We start from the raw sequence: 21,127 nt of genomic DNA, 5'->3' as shown, positions 1-21,127 counted from the left end.
CTGAGCCGCCCAGGCGCCCCTAAACTTATTTCATTTTAATACGAATGAATTAAAGACAACCGTTCTCTGGAATCTTATAATCCAAGCACTTGGCAAAATGTCTCCAAGGGCCGCACTGGGGATGCATTCCGTGGCTCTCTTCTTAGACGGGCTAACAGACTTCCTGCTCAGGTGGGGTGGGTGGGTGGGGGCATCCTGGAGGTCTCACGGAGGGCACTAAGTATCTCTCAGCCCCAACAGCAGAGGACATAATTTCTGGTAGTAGCTACGGGCTGAAAATATTCACGGACTGACCCCTAAGAAATGCCATTGTCCTCTATCATCCTTGGGTACACAACTGGGTCATTCCTGATTCAGAAACAAACAGGTAAGTCTGACGTCAGGAAAATCAGAACTCTCCATCTGGAGTTTATAATGTTCCCTTCACTTCAAACAACCTTTTGGCTTTGGGGTATGAAAACAGAGACTAAAGAATTCCTTAGAAGTGACAAGGAGAAATCGGGGCTGTTGGCGGGAGGGTGGGGTGGGTACAGGTTGGGAGCACAGCTGAATGAAGACAAGGCTGCTATAAATAAGCAAAGCTGGGAGCTCTGGCTTCCCCGGGCCTGACAGGTCGTTCTGTCGGCACTCTGTCCATGCCCAAAAGGCTAAAAGGGAACAAAGGAGTCAATAGTATCACCACCTTGTTTTGGGGAGTCCAGCCCCCTTAAATAGGGTTAAAGTGAAGTACAAAGAATGGGGAGGAGAGGAACAGGGCTCCAAAGGGTTCATCTGTCTTCTGGTTTTACCATTTGACAAAATGGCCTGGAATGGGATAAGCTTCTTCAAAAACAAACAAGAACAAAAAACTCCTGAATTATATACCCATCCTACGCTGGCCACTATGCTAGACCTTCTAACCCCTTTGAGCCTCACAAGTCTGAGTAATGGAGAAGGTGAACCCAGCCTGGACCTGAGGACATGGAGACCAGATGGGACAAGGTGACATGTGGAAGGCAGAGACCTAGTTAGGACACAGTGGAGCCGGGATCTGAATGGAAAGCCCGAACTCGTGTCCTATACAATAGTTTTTGCTACCCTCCCCCCGGCCCCCCACACACAGCATACTGCTAGTTTGCTAAGTGTTCATTCTCAAGTATTAATTGACTTCTCCTTAAACCAAAGCAAGGGATCCAAAAAGGACTGGTCCCTCTTCCCAGAGAGCTCAAAGCTTAAAATGGGAGGCGGATAACAAAAACAGGGGATTTTCTATATAATTCTCATAGGTGCAAACAGAGACTATTTGGCCCAAAGAGGAGAGAGCATCTAATTCTGTCTGGGACGCGGCGGTACAGGGAGGCCGGGAAAACTTCCCTTCAGCCTGAGGGACAAGGGGCGCCGCGGAAGATCGCGGCAGGAGCGTGACACGATCGGGGCCCGATCCCGGGAGCGTTCCCAGAGTGTGAAAGTGCTGACGAATGAGCGAACAAGCAGGCCAGTGGTTTGGAACACAAGCAAAGGGGTAGGGCTGGGAGACCTACGGAGAATAAGAGGCGAGAAGGGGGCCGGGGCGGGGTCTCTTACTCACACCTGGAGGTGAGAGATGAGCTGTCCCACGGTGATTTCCTCTGCTATCTTCTGGTACAGGCTCTGGCTGTTCAAGACCATGCTCTCCAGGATGGCCAGGGACCTCTGAAGGATTGACACGTCCACCATGGGCTGGCTCACGTACCCTGCAATCTACAGCCAGCGAGGGCCAGATCAGTCAGGGAGCCCGGGGCCCAAGCGTGCCGGGCGACTCGAGTCTCTGAGGTCAGCCCACGAAGGCTCTCCTTCCTGGTATGCCATCCATACCGGGCCACTGTCCCCATGTGGACAGCGGTGTCTGGTTTATGGTCCCTAGGCATGGACAACTCAAATTCAAACAACAGCTTCCAGTCAACTGTGTTTCCTCAAAATCTAAGGGCTCGATCCTTTGTTTTCAAAATGAGGGTTCAGGCATGGGAAAGCTGAGTGGAGAAAGCACAGGATCTTACTGAAATCGGGAACTCCTTTCATCGCCATGGGCCCTTCTCCTGACACGCACACTGTGCCCCTACACACACACAGGCCGGCAGAGGCTCAAGAGGCAGGAAGCCCGCAAAGTCTTGTAAGCTCATCACTCCCCGTTATTCTCAACCTCCATTATAATGTCCTCGACACGTGCCCATTTCACTTTTGCCTAACTATCTCCGGCATCAGGAAATTCCCAATTCCCAAGCCAACGACAGGTGTGATTCTAGGTCAGCAGATACATTACTCATTGGTTTTAGTTCACGTTTTGGAAGTGACGCTGCCCCTCCCTACAGAACAAAGGAAAGCCAAAGTATGCCCTCCCAGGCACCCAGGTCGATCTGACAACCCGAGCAGGTTGCCTTGCAGACCCGCCGGCAGGAGGCAGACTGACATACAAGGCGGACGACATGAACGTGTCTCCAAAGAGAAGGGAGCGCGCAGGGAGCAGGTCAGAGACGCCGGGCTCGTACTGGCTGACCGGCTGGTGTCGTCCCAGGTCTCACTGACAACCCCGTCCTGCTTTGGCCACCTCCAGTTCTGGGAGCCCGTTTCCATCTTCGAGGGCAATGAAGGAATTCTCTCAGGAGCCCCAGGAAGGCCCGAGCGTGAGGATAAAAAAAAACGGGCCTCGGGGATAGAGGGCCGACCGCCAGCAGCACGGCGATCTCGCCGGCATCTCTCCGTGAACCTAGAGGACCAGCGGCCACTGAGGGGGGCGGGGAAGACGGAAAGCCGGAGGCCTCACCTGCTTGATGAAGGTGATGGAAACCATGTCCCAGGAGACAATGCCATGGTCCATGAGCTCTAAGAAGGCGGTCAAGGTGAATGCCAGCATCTCACTGTAGCTGAGACATCAACAACACACACACAAAATAATACAAAGATTCAGAACCAGGGAACAGTGTGACGGCAGCCGCAACAGGGACGGATCCCGGCGTCAGCACCACACCAGGGGTCAGGCGGTGTGGCTGCGAGTGCCTGCATGCGTGCCTCGGCAGGTGTGCAGCAGGTTCTGTCCAGGTGTCCATCCGTCTCTGGGAAGGGCCGCTGCGGGTCAGGCTCTCCTTCCCCGTACTGCCTCATCTCAGGGAAACACAATCACTCATCCATTTCCCAACCCGAGAAAGCTATCAGACCTTTGTCAACCCCAACACTTGGCAGGGGTACCCAAGGGAGCCCACAGCCCATGTCCAGGGCCAAGGGGGGGCAGAGTGCAGGACAGGGAGTACAAACTTCAGACATGGGTTCAATCCTGGTCAACTAGTTACTAACTGTGCACATTTTACCTTTCCAAACTTAAAATTCCTCCTCTGTAAAACTGCATTGGTCTCACAGCGTTAACATCACAGGGCTGTGGTGAGGGCAAGATGACAAGGTATGCGAAGCCCTTACCGCAGTGCTGGAGGAGGACGGGGATTACCATGTCTTCTCTCCCGTGTCCCTCCTCTTTCTACACACAACCCTTTATACATCTGTACGGTGCTCTCGATTTAACAAACGCTGTTCCCAATGGCGAGGCACGTTCGGACCCATTAATGCCTCGTGACAAGACGGCAATGGAAGCAGCATCTCCGTTTTAAAGAGGAGGAAACCAAGGCCAGCCAAATGCCGCACTCCCGGCAGACTGCGGAAGTCCTGGGCCAGCGCTGATGGCAGCGGAAGGCTTCAGGATTTCAGTGCAGCTGCAAAATCGGAGACTTAAGACAAACACCCATGATTAGCTGCTTGGTTTGGCTGAAAATTTCAATAGCTGATCCATCGGCTGAAAGATTTCTGACTCCCCCTCTGCCAGCTGAGGCACCACAGGCCTAGACGGCTAACTAAACACCTGTTCGTTCACTGCGGCTCACGGCGTGGTTCCCCACCACTCCCGACCTAGCCGGGAGATGGAAAATTGCGGAGCTTCGTCTCCCCGTGACAATGGGTGGGGGGGAGATGGCGAACACAGAGGAAGGCCTGTGTGTGTGCACGTGTGTGTAAGTGGGGAGGCGACTGGAAAGGGGAGACAGGAAGCAGGGGGTGATTACGAACAGACCCCTGTTCTGGTCAATAATGGACAGTCTGCTCACTAGCCTCCCCCAGGCCAATCATTTTCCATAAATTAACAGGTTTGTCGTGAACCGACTTCTCTCTTCCTGACTCCTGAAGCCCCTGTTCTCGCTCCTTCGCGGCATCTGTGAGAGCCCAGCTAGACTACGAGACTGAGGACCGTGACGCTGCATTCCTCTGTGCAGACCCTAGTGCTTGGCACGCTGCTCTGCACACACAAGGTGCCCAGTAAGTTCAAGAGGCTCGGTGGAGACGAGGGAAGGATGCCCCGCCGAGCATAGAGTCTCTGAAATCCCGAGCAAGAGCCCAGTAATACTCACTGGGACAAGAGCTTGGTTCCACTCTCCACAAGCCGCGTCAGCACCACGATGCCGTCCATGTTGATGAACTCGGTGGCGAAGGTCACGTCGGCAGAGAGCTTGGCCAGCTCCTTCATGGCATCCAGCCGGGCCTCCATGTTGGACGACTGGGTCCTCTCCATCAGCTGGCGTGCAGCCCGGGACTACGAGACCAGAGACAAGATGTGTGCCATCTGGTCCTCGCGGCAGGTTACCGCTCTGTGAGTAGCTCATGAAGGCCTTTCTGTGGCCATCCAGCCCGAGGCAGACCCTGTTGTTGACACTGTCTAGGAGTTGCTTACTACATGCTTATTGGATCAATCAGGAAATTACCAGTATGCCAAGACCGATCTGTAGTTACGGGTATCCTTTCTGTAGCACTCTGGTCTATGGATTACAAAAACTTCCCACTGAAGGACTACAAGAGACACTGAGGAGACAACAGTCGCCACCTCTGGCAGACAGAGAAACAGATATTGGCTCAACAGAGGGAAGTTTTCTATTAATTTAAGCCGTCAGCCAGTAGACGACGTTGTCTCTTGATGTAATGAGCTCTCAGTCACCAAAAGCAATCAAGGAGAATCTGGACAACCGGCTGGCCAAGATGCCACACAAGGGATTCTTGCATTGATGGAGGATTTAATCTGATGATCCCCTTTAAGGTCCCTTTCAATCTGAAAATGTGGTAAGCCTGACAATTTTTTTTTTTTTTTAACCTTCTCTGTAAGTCCGTATCATTGTTCTTCAAAACGGACAGTCCTGGGGAAACTTTAAGAGTATCAAGGAGCTGGAAGCTTTCAAAATAGCTTTTTCAAAGTGATGGCTGGTGACTAAGCTTTCTCCTAGCCCACCAACTTTTCCCAGCAGGTTGCTTGCCTCCTTTCGGACAAGCTTCGGCCATAAGCCCTTCCCCAGTGTTCGCTGGTCCTTCCTCTTGCTGAACTTACTAGCTTTATAGTCAGTGCCTTGCAAGTGACCGACTCATCATTCTTGATTTTTTGTGTGCTAATTCATATTCTCAGCTGGAATGGAAGAGCCTGGAGAGCAAAATGCTCTTGGGGTCTTTATAGTGCTAAGCAAGTGACCGCAGCCCGGCTCCTGCTGCTGGCAAAGAGTCAGGCCGGTTCACCTCTCTCCCCTCTGCCTTTCCTCTTTTATTCTTACAAAGACGGCCCTAGAGCAGCACACGGCTCTCAAGGACACAGAAATCCTCCACACTCTCCATAGCGGAGAAGGCGCACGCCACGAGAAAAGGTCACAGGATAGAACAATTTGAAGAACACTGGTCTGCATCACACTTAGAAACTTCCAACTCCAAATGTTAACGTTCCTCCTGAGACAGCGTTTCTGGGCCGCTGCCTCCTGCTCCAGAGAGATGTACTCCCGAGAAAGTCAACTAGTCTGCGCGGGAGGTCTGTAAAACGCTTCAGCACGTCTGCGAAAGCAACTCCCGGGCTGTCACGTTAAGCTAGCAGAGCTAAGGGGGGAAATGAAGTCCTTAAGATGAGAAGAGTTCGGGAAGGGGGGGCAGGGGAGCAGGAGAACGTGCTGGTGAGAATACTGGCAGGCAGTCAGAGAGCCCTGGGTTTGAGAGGCATCTCCGCCACGTTTTTATCTGTGTGACAAGCGGCAAGTCGTTTAACCTAAGCCCCAGTTTGCCCATCTGCAAAATGGGGCTGCCAGGAGTACCCATCTCATCGGGTGTCTTTCGAGGTTAAATGATAGCACGTATGTAAAGCGTTCAGCAGAATGCCGGCATTCCGGAACCCTTAGCTGTTACTACTCCGCGTCGCTTTTCTGCGCAGACGGACCAGTCTCGTCCCTCACCAAGAAAACACGTGTCATCATGCCCTTAATTTTCTGGCAGCCCTTCTCTACCTAAGCGACCCCCATGCCTGACTGTCCTCCTTGGGGACTGAGCAGTCGAAAATCCCTCCACCTGGGCTTTGGATTCCTCCTGTCCTGACCCAGTAAGGTCCCGGTCTGTTTGCACCATCGACCTTCCTCTCCCATCTTAGCTTATTCTCGAAGACACATAAAAAAAATTGCACCAGCAGTTAGCAACTGTAAAGGGTGGAGGAGGCGGGGAACTAGGTAGATGAGGGACAGGGCAGGGAGGGAGACCTTTCACTGCATCTTTGTCAAACTTTTTGATTTTTGAAACACATGAATGTTTTACCCCTTTAAGAAGTTTTTTTTTTTTTTTTAATGTTCATTTATTTTTAAGACAGAGACAGAGCACGAGTGGGGGAGGGGCAGAGACGGAGGGAGACACAGAATCTGAAGCAGGTTCCAGGCTCCGAGCTGTCAGCACAGAGCCCGATGCAGGGCTCAAAGCCACAAACCGTGAGATCATGACCCGAGCTGAAGTCGGACGCTTAACCGACTGAGCCACCCAGCGCCCCTGTCTTACTCCCTTTTCAACAGCATTCTCTTTTGGGCTCCACATCCCCGAGTTCTTGCCTTCTGTGTCTACTTCCTCTTATGACCGAGCTTCCTGACAGCGCGGTAAAGTCACGGACCTCACTCTGCTGCCACTGCAGTCTGTCTGTCACCCATCACCCCACCAAAACTGTCTTCGCAGAGGCCACCAGGGACCAATGGGCTTCCCAGATCAACAAACGGCTTTTCTGTTCCCGGTTTTCTTGCTCTCTGCTCACTGCAGACCATACCTTCCTCTGTCCCGACACTCCCTGCCCTCAGCTCCTAAGCCACTTCCTGCTCCTGGTTTTCTCTCTGCCCTTCTGGTTGCTCCCTTGGTTGCCTTTAAGGGCCACTCTGGCAGGAATCGGGGAGTCACCTCAAATTCTCCCTTTTCCTTCCATATCCGGGATGTCACCACATCCCCTGGTTCACCTCTAAATATTTCTCATGCCTGTCCTTCCGTCTCCACTGTCACTTGCCTTCACGGGCTCATTAGCTTCTTAAAGATTCTTCCTACCACCAACCTTCCTTTTTTAGCCCATCTTTCACACTGTCACTAAAGTGATCTTCCTAAAATATAAATCTAAACATAATGTACCTTCCTGCTGAAAGTCTTTCAATGTCCCCACGTTCCCTTTCTGCATAAAGTCCAAACCCATGAGTAGGCCATCTGAGACCCCTGCCATCCGGGACCCTTCCAGGTCTGGCTCTCCCCTGGCTGCTGCGGGCCCTCTGCCACCCAGCACCCCCGCCTTCGCCAAAGCACATCTCTCTGCTCGGGATACTTTTCATTTTCTTCTCTCTTCAGCCGATTCTTGCTTATCCTTCAACATCTGCGCTAAGCTTCCCCCTTCTCTGGGAAGGTTTTCTGGGAATCCTTAGGCTGAGCCAGGCGGTCCCTTTCTGAGTCCCCCACAGCTCCCTAAGCAACTTTCTGTCAAGATGTTTAAGAGAGGCCTTTGGTTGTTTACTCCCAACAAGGCTGTGAAAGCAAAGATGGACTTTTTTTTTTTTTTAAAGTAATATCCACCCAATACTGGGCTTGAGCTCACAACCCTGATATTAAGAGTCGGCTGCTCCACTGACTGAGCCAGCCAAGCGCCCCTCAAAGGTTGACTTTTTAAGCTCTGTAGTCTTGGTTGCTGGAAAAGAGTCTGGCCTAAGGTGGGTGATCATCTAACGTGTTAAATAAACGTCCCCGAGGAGAGCCGAATACCTACCGGGGAGATAGCCAGCTGTAAGATGGTCCCATTCTTAATATCACTGCGCGTCTGGGTAGCAAAGAGGAAAAAAGAGTAGCTGAGATAAAATATTAAAATTGTGCAAGCCAGCTGAATCAACGAGAACTTGCTGTCATTTTAAAGTAGTCGTAACTGAGCCCCTTTGGTCAGGCCTCCTTCCGCATGCTTCTTGCCCGAGAACTCAGACCCCCTCCGTGTGCCCCGAGCCCTCAGGATGTAGAAGCCATGGTTTTCCAGCCACTAGAGGAAGCAGGGGCTGGTGCGTCCCCAATAAACAGAAGCTGCCCGCAGGTCGGCCAGGCCGACAGTGCCACCTCCCTGGGTGGCTCGCTTCCGAGTGAGGCCTGACTTGCTGCTTTGGCACTGACCTGCTCCGTGATGTAGAGCTGGGGGCCGTCTGCATAACGGAGGGTGTAATACTCCGGGTTTGGCAAGGACCACCTGTGTAAGAAACACGTAGTACAGACACTGGGCCCTCCCTCCAGGCCTGGCTAGAGGCTGCACGTGTTCATTTCCAGCCCAGCCGCTCAAGGGCTTGGGCAGCCTGTTTGGAGGATGGGGGGATCCCACGGGTTCAGGCGGAGATGCTGAAAAAGCAACTTGCATAAAGATGGGCACCGCGAAAAGGTGGTGTGCGCAATTCGGGGCGGGCCTCGCACCCCGCCAGGACCTCGGGCAGGACATTCTTGGGCTTAAAGGAGGAAAAAAGATTTAGGGGAGCTCTTAGGGACATCCTCCTCAGCTACTTCCTTTGTAACACAATGATCCACAAAAGCCCCATTCCGGGGACGCAACTAACTGGAGACTCCTCTCAAGGTCTGGCAGTGTTCCTACTCACCCGTCACAAACTTCCTTGATGATGGATGCCAGAGGCCGTTTCTGAAAGAGAGAGAGAGATCTTTCACCAGCAACCACATGCTATTCACGCCAAGGTTCTGATGAGGGGCTGCTAAGAAGGATCAACCTGGGCCTTCGTGTGGACTGCCTCCCGGAGAGGAAGCCTCTCCCAAGCCGGGACCAACCTTCCACAGGGCAGGGCGGGGCAGGCCTTGACGTTCGTGTTGCTGGTTCTTACTCCTGATGCCAACGGCCCCCACCCCCGAAGACACCCTCTGCCATGCACTTCCCCGATCCTGCTCCCCGCATCTCTGCTTCTCATTTCAGAGCTTACCTGGTCGATTTCAAGGAGCTGAGCATTAGCACCTGGCCATTCAATGGCTACTTTGACAATGTCTGATGGTGGTGGCATTGTTCCCAATGGGCCCTGTTTCTCCAAGAAACACACACAAACACAGCCGCCTGCAGACAAAGAATCAGAAAGAAGGAAAGAGTCAGAGAGCTTGCCTTCGTTTTCCACTCCTTAGATATTTTGGAGAATCAGAAGACAGATAGTGTCCAAAGTGACACGCCGAACTACTTGGTTGGAATTTTTCTATATCACACTGTAACCTCTCCTTGGGCTTTCTGTCTCTTTAGATTAAATCAGCAAGTAGAAACGGGACAAAGCCTATCCATCAACTGCAGACCAGCCGGGAGCAAGATCTGCCGATGTGACACTTTGGTCTAAGGGTCAGGAGGACTGTGTGGTAGGAGGATGAATTTACTGCGAAATGCCGGCCTTGGGACCTTGAGAGGGAGAAGCATAGGCTCTGAGACAGATAGGAACAGGCAGAGCCTGTTCCCGGTCGAGTGGTTAGCTGAGCGGAGCCAGCCCTTCTGTCTGCAGCCATCCTAGGAAGACCCCCGGTGTCGGCACGGCCCGGCCACACACTCTCTCGCCTCGTCTCTAGTTTCTGCTGCCACTCCTTCCCCCTCAAAGGACACAGTGTGGAGCCTCCTCTGTGTGGGATGACGCAGAGTTCAGAAAACGGGGAAGAGAACTGGGACAGGAAATGCTATTTTAGTCCCTACTGCCAAGGGCAAGGGCTGCTGAGAGCCCAAGTGTGGGGCGGTGAGGACAGCCTCACACAAGGGCCCATCTCTAGGAGGACGAGGCTCCGGAAGTACCTCTGACCCCCCTCCCCCATGTGTCTCCAAAATGAAGGAAAACGAATCATTTTGAACAGGTCTGGAAGATGGGCCCATGTGACCGGTATCCTAGGCAACTGCCAGCTTAGTGGCGCTCCAAGCAGTAGTTAAAGCATTTTCTCTCCAAGGTCTGATGAAGGGAAGTCACTCGACTGATGGGTTATTTCCACGTATATTTACATTCCTCACCTACAGGTTCAGGGCGGGCCTCTCTCTCGCTTAACGAAAAAAACCTTCCTCCTGCATCCACCGGGCTCAGCCTCTCTCCACAATTCATGCTTCGCTAACGAAGACCGCCCGGCCCTCCCGGAACATGCTAGCTGCTGCTAAGCTGTAATTCACTTATGCTGTCAACTGCTAGGCCCCGGCACAGATGTCAGTTCTCGCAGCCTGGGAAGCACACACTCCTTTGGTGAAAGGGGTCACGGTTCCTTCCCCTACACACCCACGAGTCTCAGAAAGAGGGAAGCTTCCACGACCAATGTCCTGATCGGGGCGGGCTGCTCCAGAAGTCAACTGTCGAAAATACCAGCGTTTTCGGGACATGGCAATGGAGAGATGGTTTTCAAAGTGCTTCCACCGGTTTTGCTGAGCCCTCCCAGCAGCCTCAGGAAGTAGGCGGAATCAGATTACTACTCCTGTCTGAAGAGGACCCAACTGGGGCTCAGAGGCTGGTTAAACTGCCTCAGTTCCACCAGCCCGTAAGTAGTAAAGGAGACAGAACCCGGGGCTGGCTTTGGCCAGTGCTCTTCCCCTCCCCGCTGAGCGAGCCCGAATTTCGGTTCGCTGGAACGAAATCAAGCCTGAAGGGGTTGCAGGGGGCTGGCCTGATGGCCCCTAAAAGCTTCTCAGCTCCAAGCAGAATTTTCCACATGCAATGTTTATGGGCCTAGATACACAATGAGCCTCTGGCAACTGTTCCCATTAGAATAGCTCCTGGCTGAGAAGCTCTGCTCCAGTGACACAGCACAGCAGGGGCGGTACCATGAATCTCGGGGTGCCTGGGGCAGGTATCCCCATCCTTAGTGGTAAATGTGCCAGAATTAGGAGGAATGACTATACAGTTGTGAGATCATTTTTTAAAACTGAGATATAATTTATATATCATGTATATTTATATATGTGAAAGGCAGAGCTCATGTATATGCATGTATATATATATGTATATATAATTGTGTGTGTGTGTATGTATATATATATATATATATATATATAATAGAAACACACGCATCTCGGGGCGCCTGGGTGGCTCAGTCGGTTAAGCATATGACTTTGGCTCAGTCATGATCTCGCAGTCTGTGAGTTCGAGCCCCGCGTCGGGCTCTGTGCGGACAGCTCAGAACCTGGAGCCTGCTTCGGATTCTGCGTGTGTGTGTGTGTGTGTGTGTGTGTGTGTGTGTATGTGTGTGTCTGTCCCTCCCCTGCTTGCACTCTGTCTCTCTCTCTCAAAAATAAACATTTAAAAAAGTTAAAAAAAATACAAAAATCTCTCTATAACCACTGCCCAAAACAAGACTTGAAACATTTTCATCACCCTAGAAAATTCCCTCCTACCTCCTCCTAATCAATCCCCCACCTTCCTTCCAGCCCTCCAGGAGGCAACTCCTTTCTGACTTCTCTTGCCATACACGAGTGCTGCCTGTTTTTGTACTGTAAATACATGGAACTGAACAGTACGGCTTTCTTAGACCATCTATTACTTAGTTCAGTTCTTCTCTTTAAAATAAGGAGGCAGTGCAGGTGCAGCAAGATCATTGGGCTGGGATGATTTTGCTGCAGAAGAAGGAACTCGATTTGGATCCAACGGACTCAGGACCTAGTCACAGTCCTGTCCCTAAGTGCTGTGGGGGGAGGGGATGTGTAGGCGTCCCTTTCACCCAAGTCTCTACTGTGAGATGTGAGTGTTGAACTAAACCACGTGTAAAGTGCCTCCTGAGTCTAAAACTCCATGATTCTAAAGTAGAACTTACAAACCCAAATGAAGACTGCCCACTTCAAAGTCCTCGCCCAAAGAAACTACGCCCTTAGTTCAATGTGTTGCTAAGAAACAACCAGTATCTGCTGGAACTCCTTTCTGGATACTGTCTTTGGAGATAGTTCTCAGCAACCCTGCCCTTTCTCATCAAGTGCAGGCAGTCCGTTCATATTGAATGACACCCTCCCCACCGGTGCCCCAGCTAATGGGACCGAGGGGGAACACTCAGCCTCAGCTGGACCAATCCAGTTCTTTCTCTTACATTTAAAGACACGGGTTAAGGAAGTTGGATCACAACGGGCCCTGGATCAGAAATGTTGCAGTCAGCCTCACAGCAGGGACCCTGCCAAGCCAAAGCCACCAGCAAGTCAAAGATACCACGAAGCAAAAACCAAGAGCTTTCAGAGGAAGCTGTTCTGCAGGAAGAATCCGGAAATGTGCAGTAGATAAGCAGAGGCCACAAACTAGAAACCACAAAGTCCCAAAAAGAGATGGAAAAAGCCTGATGATTTCCCAGATTCCACGGCTCCAACTCCTACACTCGGGGTGCCTGAAATTCCCCTGGATCCTGCCAAAAAAAACTCCTTTCAATGGAACTGGACTGCTTTTCTGTTCATTGCAATGAAAAAGCCTAAGGCTAAGTTTGACCCCAAGCTTTGAAGGAACTCTAAATGGAGGCCCAAACAGACAGCAGCATGACAGGCTTAAGATAACGGCACTGAGGGGCACCTGGGTGGCTCAGTCGGTTAAGCATCTGACTTTGGCTCAGGTCGTGATCTCACGGTTCCTGACTTTATGCCCTACGTCGGGCTCTGTGCTGACAGCTCAGAGCCTGCTTGGGATTCTCCCTCTCCCCATCTCTGTCGGCCCTCCCCCACTCACTCTCTGTCTCTCTCAAAATAAGTAAAGAAACTTAAAAAAAAAAACAAAACAGATAATGGCACTGAGCAGGTCCTCAATTAACACTGGCTGAATTAATGAAGAGTGAAACCCACTTAGGTAAGTCTGATGTGTTTAAAAAAGACCAGTGATACGGTGACATGTATGTGACAGTTGTACGTAACAGTTAATAGGTAGACAGCCTCTTTATAGCCGATCACTCAGTTGTATGGCATTTCTACAGCTGATGCTCAAAGAACCCTGTAAATCATCCCTTCTTTACAAAGATGAGGCAAGTGAAGTTCAGACCGGTTGAGAAGCTTGTCTTCCACACAGCTCCTTCCCACGCCTCCCTGCCCTCCCAAAAAAGAGAGAAATCGTATTAGAATTGGATCTCACGGCTGAGTCTTATGACTTCAAAGTTAGTTCTTTTCCCTCTACATCGTACTTCTTTGATGCTGATGACGTTAGCTAACAACTGCATGGTGCAAAGGTAGTAAGTATTCTGAGGGCTTTACCTGTATTAATTCATTTAATCCACAAAGCCACCCTGTGTGGCGTATTATTATCCCCATTTAAGAGACAACAGAGGCACCGTGAAATTAAGTGCCATGCTCAATGTGACACGGCTAACCTTAATAATTAGATCCCAGGTAGTCTGGTGCTGTTTGAAGGCCATGTGAAAAGCAGGCAGTGCTGTACGTGGCCCACAGCAGGTGTCTGGAGAATTCTGGTTTTGCTGTACCTGTAGCCTAAGCACACTGAGGCTGAGAGACTTGTATAGCAAGAGCTCACTCTTCCAACAGGTAATGGTTCTCCACCGTCTGGAGAAGGAGATCGACACCTCCTCGTGTGGCATTCGGTTCTTCATAACCTAGCCAGATCTTCCCAGCATACTTGGTATTTCTACGAGGCAGGCCACGTTCTTTCATTTCTTTTCTTTAAAAAAAAATTTTTTTTTTTAGTGTTTTATTTATTTTTGAGACAGGGAGAGACAGAGCACGAGCAGGGGAGGGGCAGAGAGAGAGGGAGACACAGAATGCGAAGCAGGCTCCGGGCTCCGAGCTGTCGGCACGGAGCCCGATGCGGGGCTCGAACTCACGGACCGCGAGATCGTGACCCGAGCCGAAGTCGGACGCTCCACCGACGGAGCCGCCCAGGCGCCCCTCGTTTCTTCTGTACCCTTGCATGTCCTCCCCCTTCCATGGACGGTCAAAAGAGCTCCTATCCAAACATCAAAGCCCAGCTCACATGTCACTTCCTCTCTACCATTTCCCCACTTTTCCCTAGCAAAATGAGATTGGAGGGGGCCACTCTGTTCTCACAGCATTCTCTCCAGACCTCTACGAAGGCTCTCGTCCTGCTCCGTTACAGGTATTATTATTGTGGTTCTTGTACATACTATTACAATAGTTGTGTATTTACGTGTCTCTCTTCCTCACTAGCTCCTCCCCCAGGGCAGGTACACCCTGTAGCTCATCAACCTGGCACGGCACCCGACATACCGGTACGGTTCAGAAAGGACCAGTGTCTGCACAGATCCGTCGGCTCTGACCTCCTCAGTTCCTACGAACCAGGCCTGCCTCTGAATGGAGAGGGACTGGCCAGAACTGTGCTGCTTGTCTGGCATTCCCTCCGCGTCCTTCCACCTTCCAACTGCACAGTAGTTCCAGTGTTGAGAGTTTTGCCGTCATCTCTAACATGAGAACGTGTCTTACCGGAAAACCAGATTTGGCGCCCCTGACGCTACCGACAAGAAAGGGGCGAATAACCCCCCTGGCTTCCCTCTCTGTTGGAGGCACCAGGAGACAGGAGAGTAGAAGCAGTAAATGGTCCGGAGCACGTTCCCGGACGAAGGGTCTCCTTGTGGGGAACTCTCTCAGTGCTGGCTTGCTTACTCTTCTCATTTTCATTTTAGAAAGGAAGTGGAGATTAGGTCGAAACGATTCAGTAACATTGCAAAACTCTCGGGGTTATAAATAGCCTCTTGGTCGGCCGCTAAGCAGTGCTCCAGAGCTCAACACCAAACAGCCAGGATAAGGGAGCTGCAGTTCACATCCAGGCCGGGGGAGGGGGGGGGGGGGCAAAGGAGTGATAACACCTCTTCTGGATGAAACAACCCTGCCAGCCCTCACCTCCCATCCCCTTTGAAGTGTTACAGATGTAAAGCCGGCTTGGAAAAACTCAAAATGCCACAGAACGGGAGAGATGAGAGACGCACACACTGATCTGAGGAAGAGAAGTCTGTTTAACACAGGAGAATGAAAGCACCGGGTTTCAAAGGCAAAGCTGGGGAAACGAGAAAAATCGTAGCTTCGGTGTCTCCAGTGGAGCATTCCCTAAGCGGCTTCTGGAAGGTGTGTTTACAAAATCAACATTGTTACCAAGGGCCCCCGTGGAGCTTTGTCGATGATGGCCCAGGCAGTGACGCCCCCCCCCCCCCCACCGCCCCCAGTTCTTTTAAGGATAAGGACTGACATGTGCTTTTTTGTTCTCTTCTTTTGCTTTTGATTCAGTGGGGGCGACATGGGTGAGTCTGGTTTATGTTTCCTGCAACAGAGTCGGCCACACCAGGAAGGGAACTGGAGGTCACACCCTCTTTCTAATCAAAACCACAATCTCACTAGAGGCTTCTCCTTCTGAAATCTTCTCATCTGAGAAGTGACTCAACTTCCCTTAGTTCGGGCCACTGAATGAGGATGAGCTCTGAGGTGCAGAAGGGGGGAATTGGGTTGGCAGAGATTCAAGTTCTGCCATGCACTGCTCACTGCTAGAAACACTGAGAAGGACCGTCATGCCAACAGCAGCTGACTTTTTGGTTTTTTTTTTTTTTAAGTTTATTTATATAAAGGGGGGAAGGGCGGGCAGCGGAGGGGCAGAGAGAGAAGGAGAGAGAGAGAAGCCCAAGCAGGCTCCGCGCTGTCAGCACAGAGCCCGATGCGGGGCTCGATCTCACAAACCTGAGATCACGACCTGAGCCGAAATCAAGAGCTGGCCGGATGCTAAACCGACTGGGCCACCCAGGCGCCCCTGGCGTTTCTTTTTGTAGAAATTTGCGGGACACCAGACTCACCCAAAAGCCACTAACCTGCAGCCAAAGTGCAGTGAGTAAGCGTATGGGAACTGGGTACCTGTCTGGGCTTCTTCTTCCTAACACCTACCCTAAGAATCACCTGGGTCTCCTCTTACCCCGCGGAGAATCACTGTGCAGCGTTCCTATGCTTACAGAGCGGAGTTTAAACTCCTTAGCAGAGCACTTGGCTCACTCTGGGTCCACGTGGCTCTTCAGGCCAGAACTGTCATCGCACTGTCATCGTGCTAGACCATCCTGCTCCCTCAAACATCATGCTCTTCTGAACCTGTGCTCTCACTTGAGCTATTATTCCCTCCACCTCGTCCAAGTGGCAAACTTCCGTTCATCCTTCAAGGCCCGCCTCACACAACGACTCATCTGCGTGGCTTTCCTAGTCTTCTCACCTCAGGCAGAGTTCACCGCATCCTCACCGGCGCTCCCAGTCTCTTACACAACCCTCCACAATCCCAGTGACTTGCAATTCTCTATGTGCAGCCTCTTCTCTTGCTACTCAAGTGTGAGCTGCACTCCAGCAGCAGCAGCGCAGTCGTCTGGGAGCCTGCGGTAACGGACAATCACCCACTCGGTCGGAATCTGCCGTCTAACAAGACCCCCAGGTGGTCTGCATGCACATTCAAGTCTGAGAAGCAGACTCCAGGCCAGTGGTTCTCAACCCCGGCTGTGCGCCATCAATGCCCACCCCACGCCACCGACTCCCCCTCCCCGCCCAAGTGTTCCCAATGGCGGTCAGGGTTAGGAGCCACAGCCAACTGGACCGTTAGCCACCCGAGAGCAGGACCCATCCGGCCCGTGTCCACTCCCCCGCCTTCTCTTCCCCAAAGTTTTCAGCACAATGCCCAGCACACGGCTGGGCCTGCAGAATTCCACACTAAAAATACCCTCCGGGATGCCCCGACACCTAACTGCCTTTACAAAGAGAATAAAAACACTAATGACAGAGGACTATTCATTGCCTAGAACTTTGCAAATCCCTAACTATAATCATCGACGGATTTAGAAGGGGGTCAGCATTTGCAGACCACTTACCTTGGTTTTTTGGAAACAAGACACTTGAGATGGAAAATATGGACGAACTTTAAGAAACTGTTTCCCCTCAACAGACCACTGTGGTTGCAACAGGGCGGCAGAGCTTGTGCAGGGAGGGGGTGTGGTGAGCTGTGAAGAGTCCTGGGTTATGGCTGAAATCCCGGGCTATGGGCCCGACTCCTTCAATACCCACCATAACAACACAGCATTGTTCGTGTTGTAAAATCAGGCCAAGCCCTCTCATTTTATAAATAGGATAACTGAGGTCCGGAGAAGCTGGCAAGGCCGCACCACCAGTTGGGGACAAAAGAAGGTCTTGGCCCCCCCATGTCTGGGTTGGGTTCCCCCCGCTGCAGGGCAGGAGACCTGACTGCCCAGATTGGCGACGAGCACGGGCCTCTCTAGGCCTCTTGTCCTGATCTACGTGAGGGGGTCAGACTAGATGTTTTTGAGGCCTCTTTCCACCGTGACCTGCTAGTGACGCGGTGTCACGTAGTGCTTAGGAGCTTATGTTCTGGAGTGGGACAGACTTGGGTTTGGATCCCCCTCCAACAGTTTCTGTATCTGTAAAATGGGGGTTAACATCAACCCTACTCTACAAAGTGGGTGTGAATATTAAGTGGGATGATCTACGTGAATCATTTTAAGCATAATACCCGATAGGAGTAAGCAGAATCCCAACTGTGTGAACTTGAAGAAGTTACAAAAATGCCTTAACCGCGTTCCCCAGCACGAAACAGCCCGACCTGCCAGGCTGCAGGACGTTGATGACAAAATGACAACACAGGTGAAGGCAAATCGGGGAGGAGAATCAATACAAAAGGCAAAGCACCGCTGCTGCAGGTGTTCCATACTACTTTCTTCTAGAAGAAGCACCTTGGAGAGTTTTTCAGTCGCTTCCAAAGCAGGGGCCAGTGCGAGGCCTGGCACATAACAGGTGCTCAACGAACCTTTCCTGGTGACTCACGTTAAACCAGGATGCCCAGTGGGGTGACAGGTTCAAACGCCTCAACCAGCCGGGCAGATGAGGAAATAAGCCACGCAGCGTCTACGCAGGCACTGTGGCAGACTGCAAAGCACCCACCCACCTAAAGGAACTCAAATTCAACACTTTTAAGCACGTGACGCAGCTTGGCCTCGGCAGCAACTTTTCGGGCCCTGCACAACCACTGATTCTCTCTCACTCGTCATTGCATATCATCGTGCAATCATGATATGTCGTGCATATCATCTAATCAATCACCCTGTGGTCTGGCCTCGTCTTTCCACAGTAAGCATCCTGAAGACGAAGGCGGTGACTTCTACTGCCCTAGGACAGCGCTGGCCTCACAAGAAGGGAAACCTCACTCGGTGAGCAACTGTGGACAGGAACAGCCACGCTGTTAACCCGAGCGTGGTGCTCCCAGCACCTCTGAAATGCTGCAGGGTGCAAACATTTTCTACCCAGCTCCGGGGACCGGGCCGAGTTGGTGTCCACTGTGCTGAGGTACAGTGACTAGGTCCAAGAAGGACTTGTCTTGCACGCTTTTCCTCCAACTGCATCAAAGATGCTTGTCCCTGAGCCACCCAGACAGGGGGCACCGATGCATGCCGGCACACTACTGTGCATGAAACCAGACAGAATAGGCAATCTACCCACAGGTGCCACTGTTCTCAAGTTTCGTCCCCACTCCCTGCACCCCCAAATTTGCATGGCACCTCCTACAGGCAGCACAGGGTATAGAAAGACCAGACTCCAGACTCCAGACGGGGTACTGGTTCTAATCTTTCCTCCTCTGCTCACAAACTCTAGCATGATCACCAGTAGGCAATGTAACTTTTAGGAGCCGCACGATTTTTATTAGTAAAATGCAGACAATAATTACCTTAGAAGAAAGTAAACGGGATTAAATGCCACAGGTAGGCGAAGCTTCTAGAACTGCACAGCCCAATATGGCAGTTCCTACCGCAGTACTGCTCAGGTACTGTGTACCCTGAGCCCTGGAAACGTGGTTTCCACAAACTGAAATGGACTGGCCACAGGCAGAAAACACACACCAGGTTTCAAAGACTTAGCACACCCGCAAAAATGTGAACTATTTCATTAATAGTGTTTTTATATTGGTTATGTGTCAAACTAGTATTATTTTGGAATATATTAAGTAAAATGTGTTCTAAAAATTAATTTCGCCTGTTTCTTTTTACTCATTTTTAAAGTGGCTACTAAAAAAATTAAATTACATGCACTACATCGTATTTTTTTCTTCTTTTCTTAATGTTTCTTTCTTTTTGAGAGGGAGAGAGAGATGGAACGCCAGCGGGGGAGGGGCAGAGAGAGAGAGGGAGACCCAGAATCTGAAGCAGGCTCCAGGCTCTGAGCTGTCAGCGCAAAGCCCGACGCGGGGCTCGAACTCACAAAAACTTACGAACCGCGAGATCATGAGCGGAGGTGAAGTCGGAAGCTTAACTGACTGAGCCACTCAGGAACCCTAGTGCATTATATTTCTGTTGGACATCGAACATGACTCTAGCACAGAGCTCGCCACACAGGAAGTATTCCAACGTTGGCTTCTTTCTCCCCCTGACAGGCCGGCAGGTACCGTGATTCACGCCCCCTCCCTCCTGTCAAAGCCAAGTCGTCCACTCCCTGATTTAATAAATATTTACGGTGCCTGGTCCTTGTGCAAGATGCGGGAGACACAAGGAGCAAAACCAGACACAGCCTTCTGGACCTTACTATGTGGATGGGAGGGACAGCCATTAATACTTTGACAGATAAAAGGAAAACTACAACTGTTCGAGTGTCATGAAGGAGAAGTGCACAGGGTGACAAAAGTGGGGAATTTGCCTGGAGGAGGAGTCAGAGCCCAGGGATGCGACCCGAGGAAGTGACACTTGAGTCCAGGTTTAGAGGACGGAGGAGAGTTTACTGGACTAAGCCAGGCCGAGAAGAGAAGCCCAGGCACAAAGAAGACTAAGGACAAGGACCACCCCCCTCCCCACCCCGCCCCTCCAGGGCTTGGTATGTAGAAGGAATAGGAAAAGGGCCCTGTGAAGAGTACTGAACGGGAGGGAGAGGTCGGAAGGGCTTGGACGAGGATCTGGGGCCGATCCTGCAAGAGGTGGGCAACTGGCCAGTTGTCCGCAGCAGTGTCCTGATCTGATGTGCACCTTCAAACATCCCACTGGCCACGGTGCAAGGCCCACAGCAGAGCAGCCAGAGCGCGTGGGGGCACCTCAGGTAGGACAATGCCACAGTGCAGGTAGGAGGCGACAGACGTCTGAACAGAGGGGGAGCGGCGGAGAGAAGTAGGTGGACTGGTGGCTGCAGAGCCGGCCGGCTCGACGGGGCGGGGGGGGGGGGGGGGGGAACGAGCAGCGTGTGCTTCGGAGGCGGCGATGTCAAGAGAGACTCCAGGACTGCAGACGAGGGCCACCCAGCCCCACACGCTCCCCGGTCTCCCAGCGAGCGTTCTCCCATCCCGTCCCTCCCCCATCTGCTCGCCGCGCCCGCAGGCTCCATCCTCCCACCCTCCTCCTCCCCACGCTCCTCAAGGCCCGGCCCTCCTTCTTCCCCACCCGACGCCCCTGCGGGTCGCAAATCTGCGGCCCGGCGGCCCCCGCAGGGCCGCGACCCCCTGCGGAACCTGCGCGCTGCAGCCCGGGCCCGCCCTCCAGCCCCTCTGCCCCTCAGTCCCCGAGGCAGATGCAGGCCGCAGCCTCCGGCCCCCTTCCCGGCCCAGCCTCTCCGCCCCGCGTCCCTCGGGCCAGGCCCCTCTCCGCGGCCCGCCGCGCCCCGGCGCCCGGCGCGCCCCGCACTCACCAGGGCGCCGACCTAGGCCCAGCTCCCGCGCCGAGGTCTCGCCTCCGCCGCGCCACCAGCCTCCGCCCGCTCGGCCTTCCCGGGATCCCGCCCCCGAAAGCCAGCCCGGGCTCCTATTGCTCCGCTCCGCCGCCACGCAGAAGTCCCTTTCTGTAATTGGGTTGTTTGCCTGTCACTCAAGAGGGGGCGGGCCCAGCTGCCGGGGGAAGTCCCCGCCCCACTAGCAGAGGCCCCTTA

At 52.4% G+C, this 21,127-nt stretch overlaps 1 protein-coding gene across 4 annotated transcripts in view; it reads right to left on the bottom strand.

Moving 5' to 3' along the window:
• Positions 1 to 21,014, bottom strand: part of ELMO2 (engulfment and cell motility 2) — a 40,585-nt gene extending 19,571 nt beyond the window's left edge. Inside the window, exons 1-8 of one of the 4 annotated variants that reach the window (XM_015065456.3) lie at positions 20,891 to 21,014; positions 9,258 to 9,385; positions 8,925 to 8,965; positions 8,455 to 8,527; positions 8,066 to 8,116; positions 4,404 to 4,585; positions 2,780 to 2,879; positions 1,568 to 1,719 (exon numbers count right to left, since the gene is read on the bottom strand). In XM_015065456.3, coding sequence (XP_014920942.1) covers positions 1,568 to 1,719; positions 2,780 to 2,879; positions 4,404 to 4,585; positions 8,066 to 8,116; positions 8,455 to 8,527; positions 8,925 to 8,965; positions 9,258 to 9,335 — 677 coding nt within the window. In that variant the 5' untranslated portion in view covers positions 9,336 to 9,385; positions 20,891 to 21,014. Of the gene's footprint in view, positions 1 to 1,567; positions 1,720 to 2,779; positions 2,880 to 4,403; positions 4,586 to 8,065; positions 8,117 to 8,454; positions 8,528 to 8,924; positions 8,966 to 9,257; positions 9,386 to 13,602; positions 13,711 to 20,890 lie in introns of those variants that run through there. The other 3 variants (XM_053199874.1, XM_053199875.1, XM_053199876.1) reach the window with 3 other exon arrangements.
• Positions 21,015 to 21,127: the final 113 nt, after the last annotated feature.

The sequence above is a fragment of the Acinonyx jubatus genome, chromosome A3, assembly GCF_027475565.1.
Source record: "Acinonyx jubatus isolate Ajub_Pintada_27869175 chromosome A3, VMU_Ajub_asm_v1.0, whole genome shotgun sequence".
Taxonomy (NCBI): domain Eukaryota; kingdom Metazoa; phylum Chordata; class Mammalia; order Carnivora; family Felidae; genus Acinonyx; species Acinonyx jubatus.
Note: the sequence above shows the minus strand (reverse complement) of the source record. Positions and strands in the feature narration are given on the sequence as shown.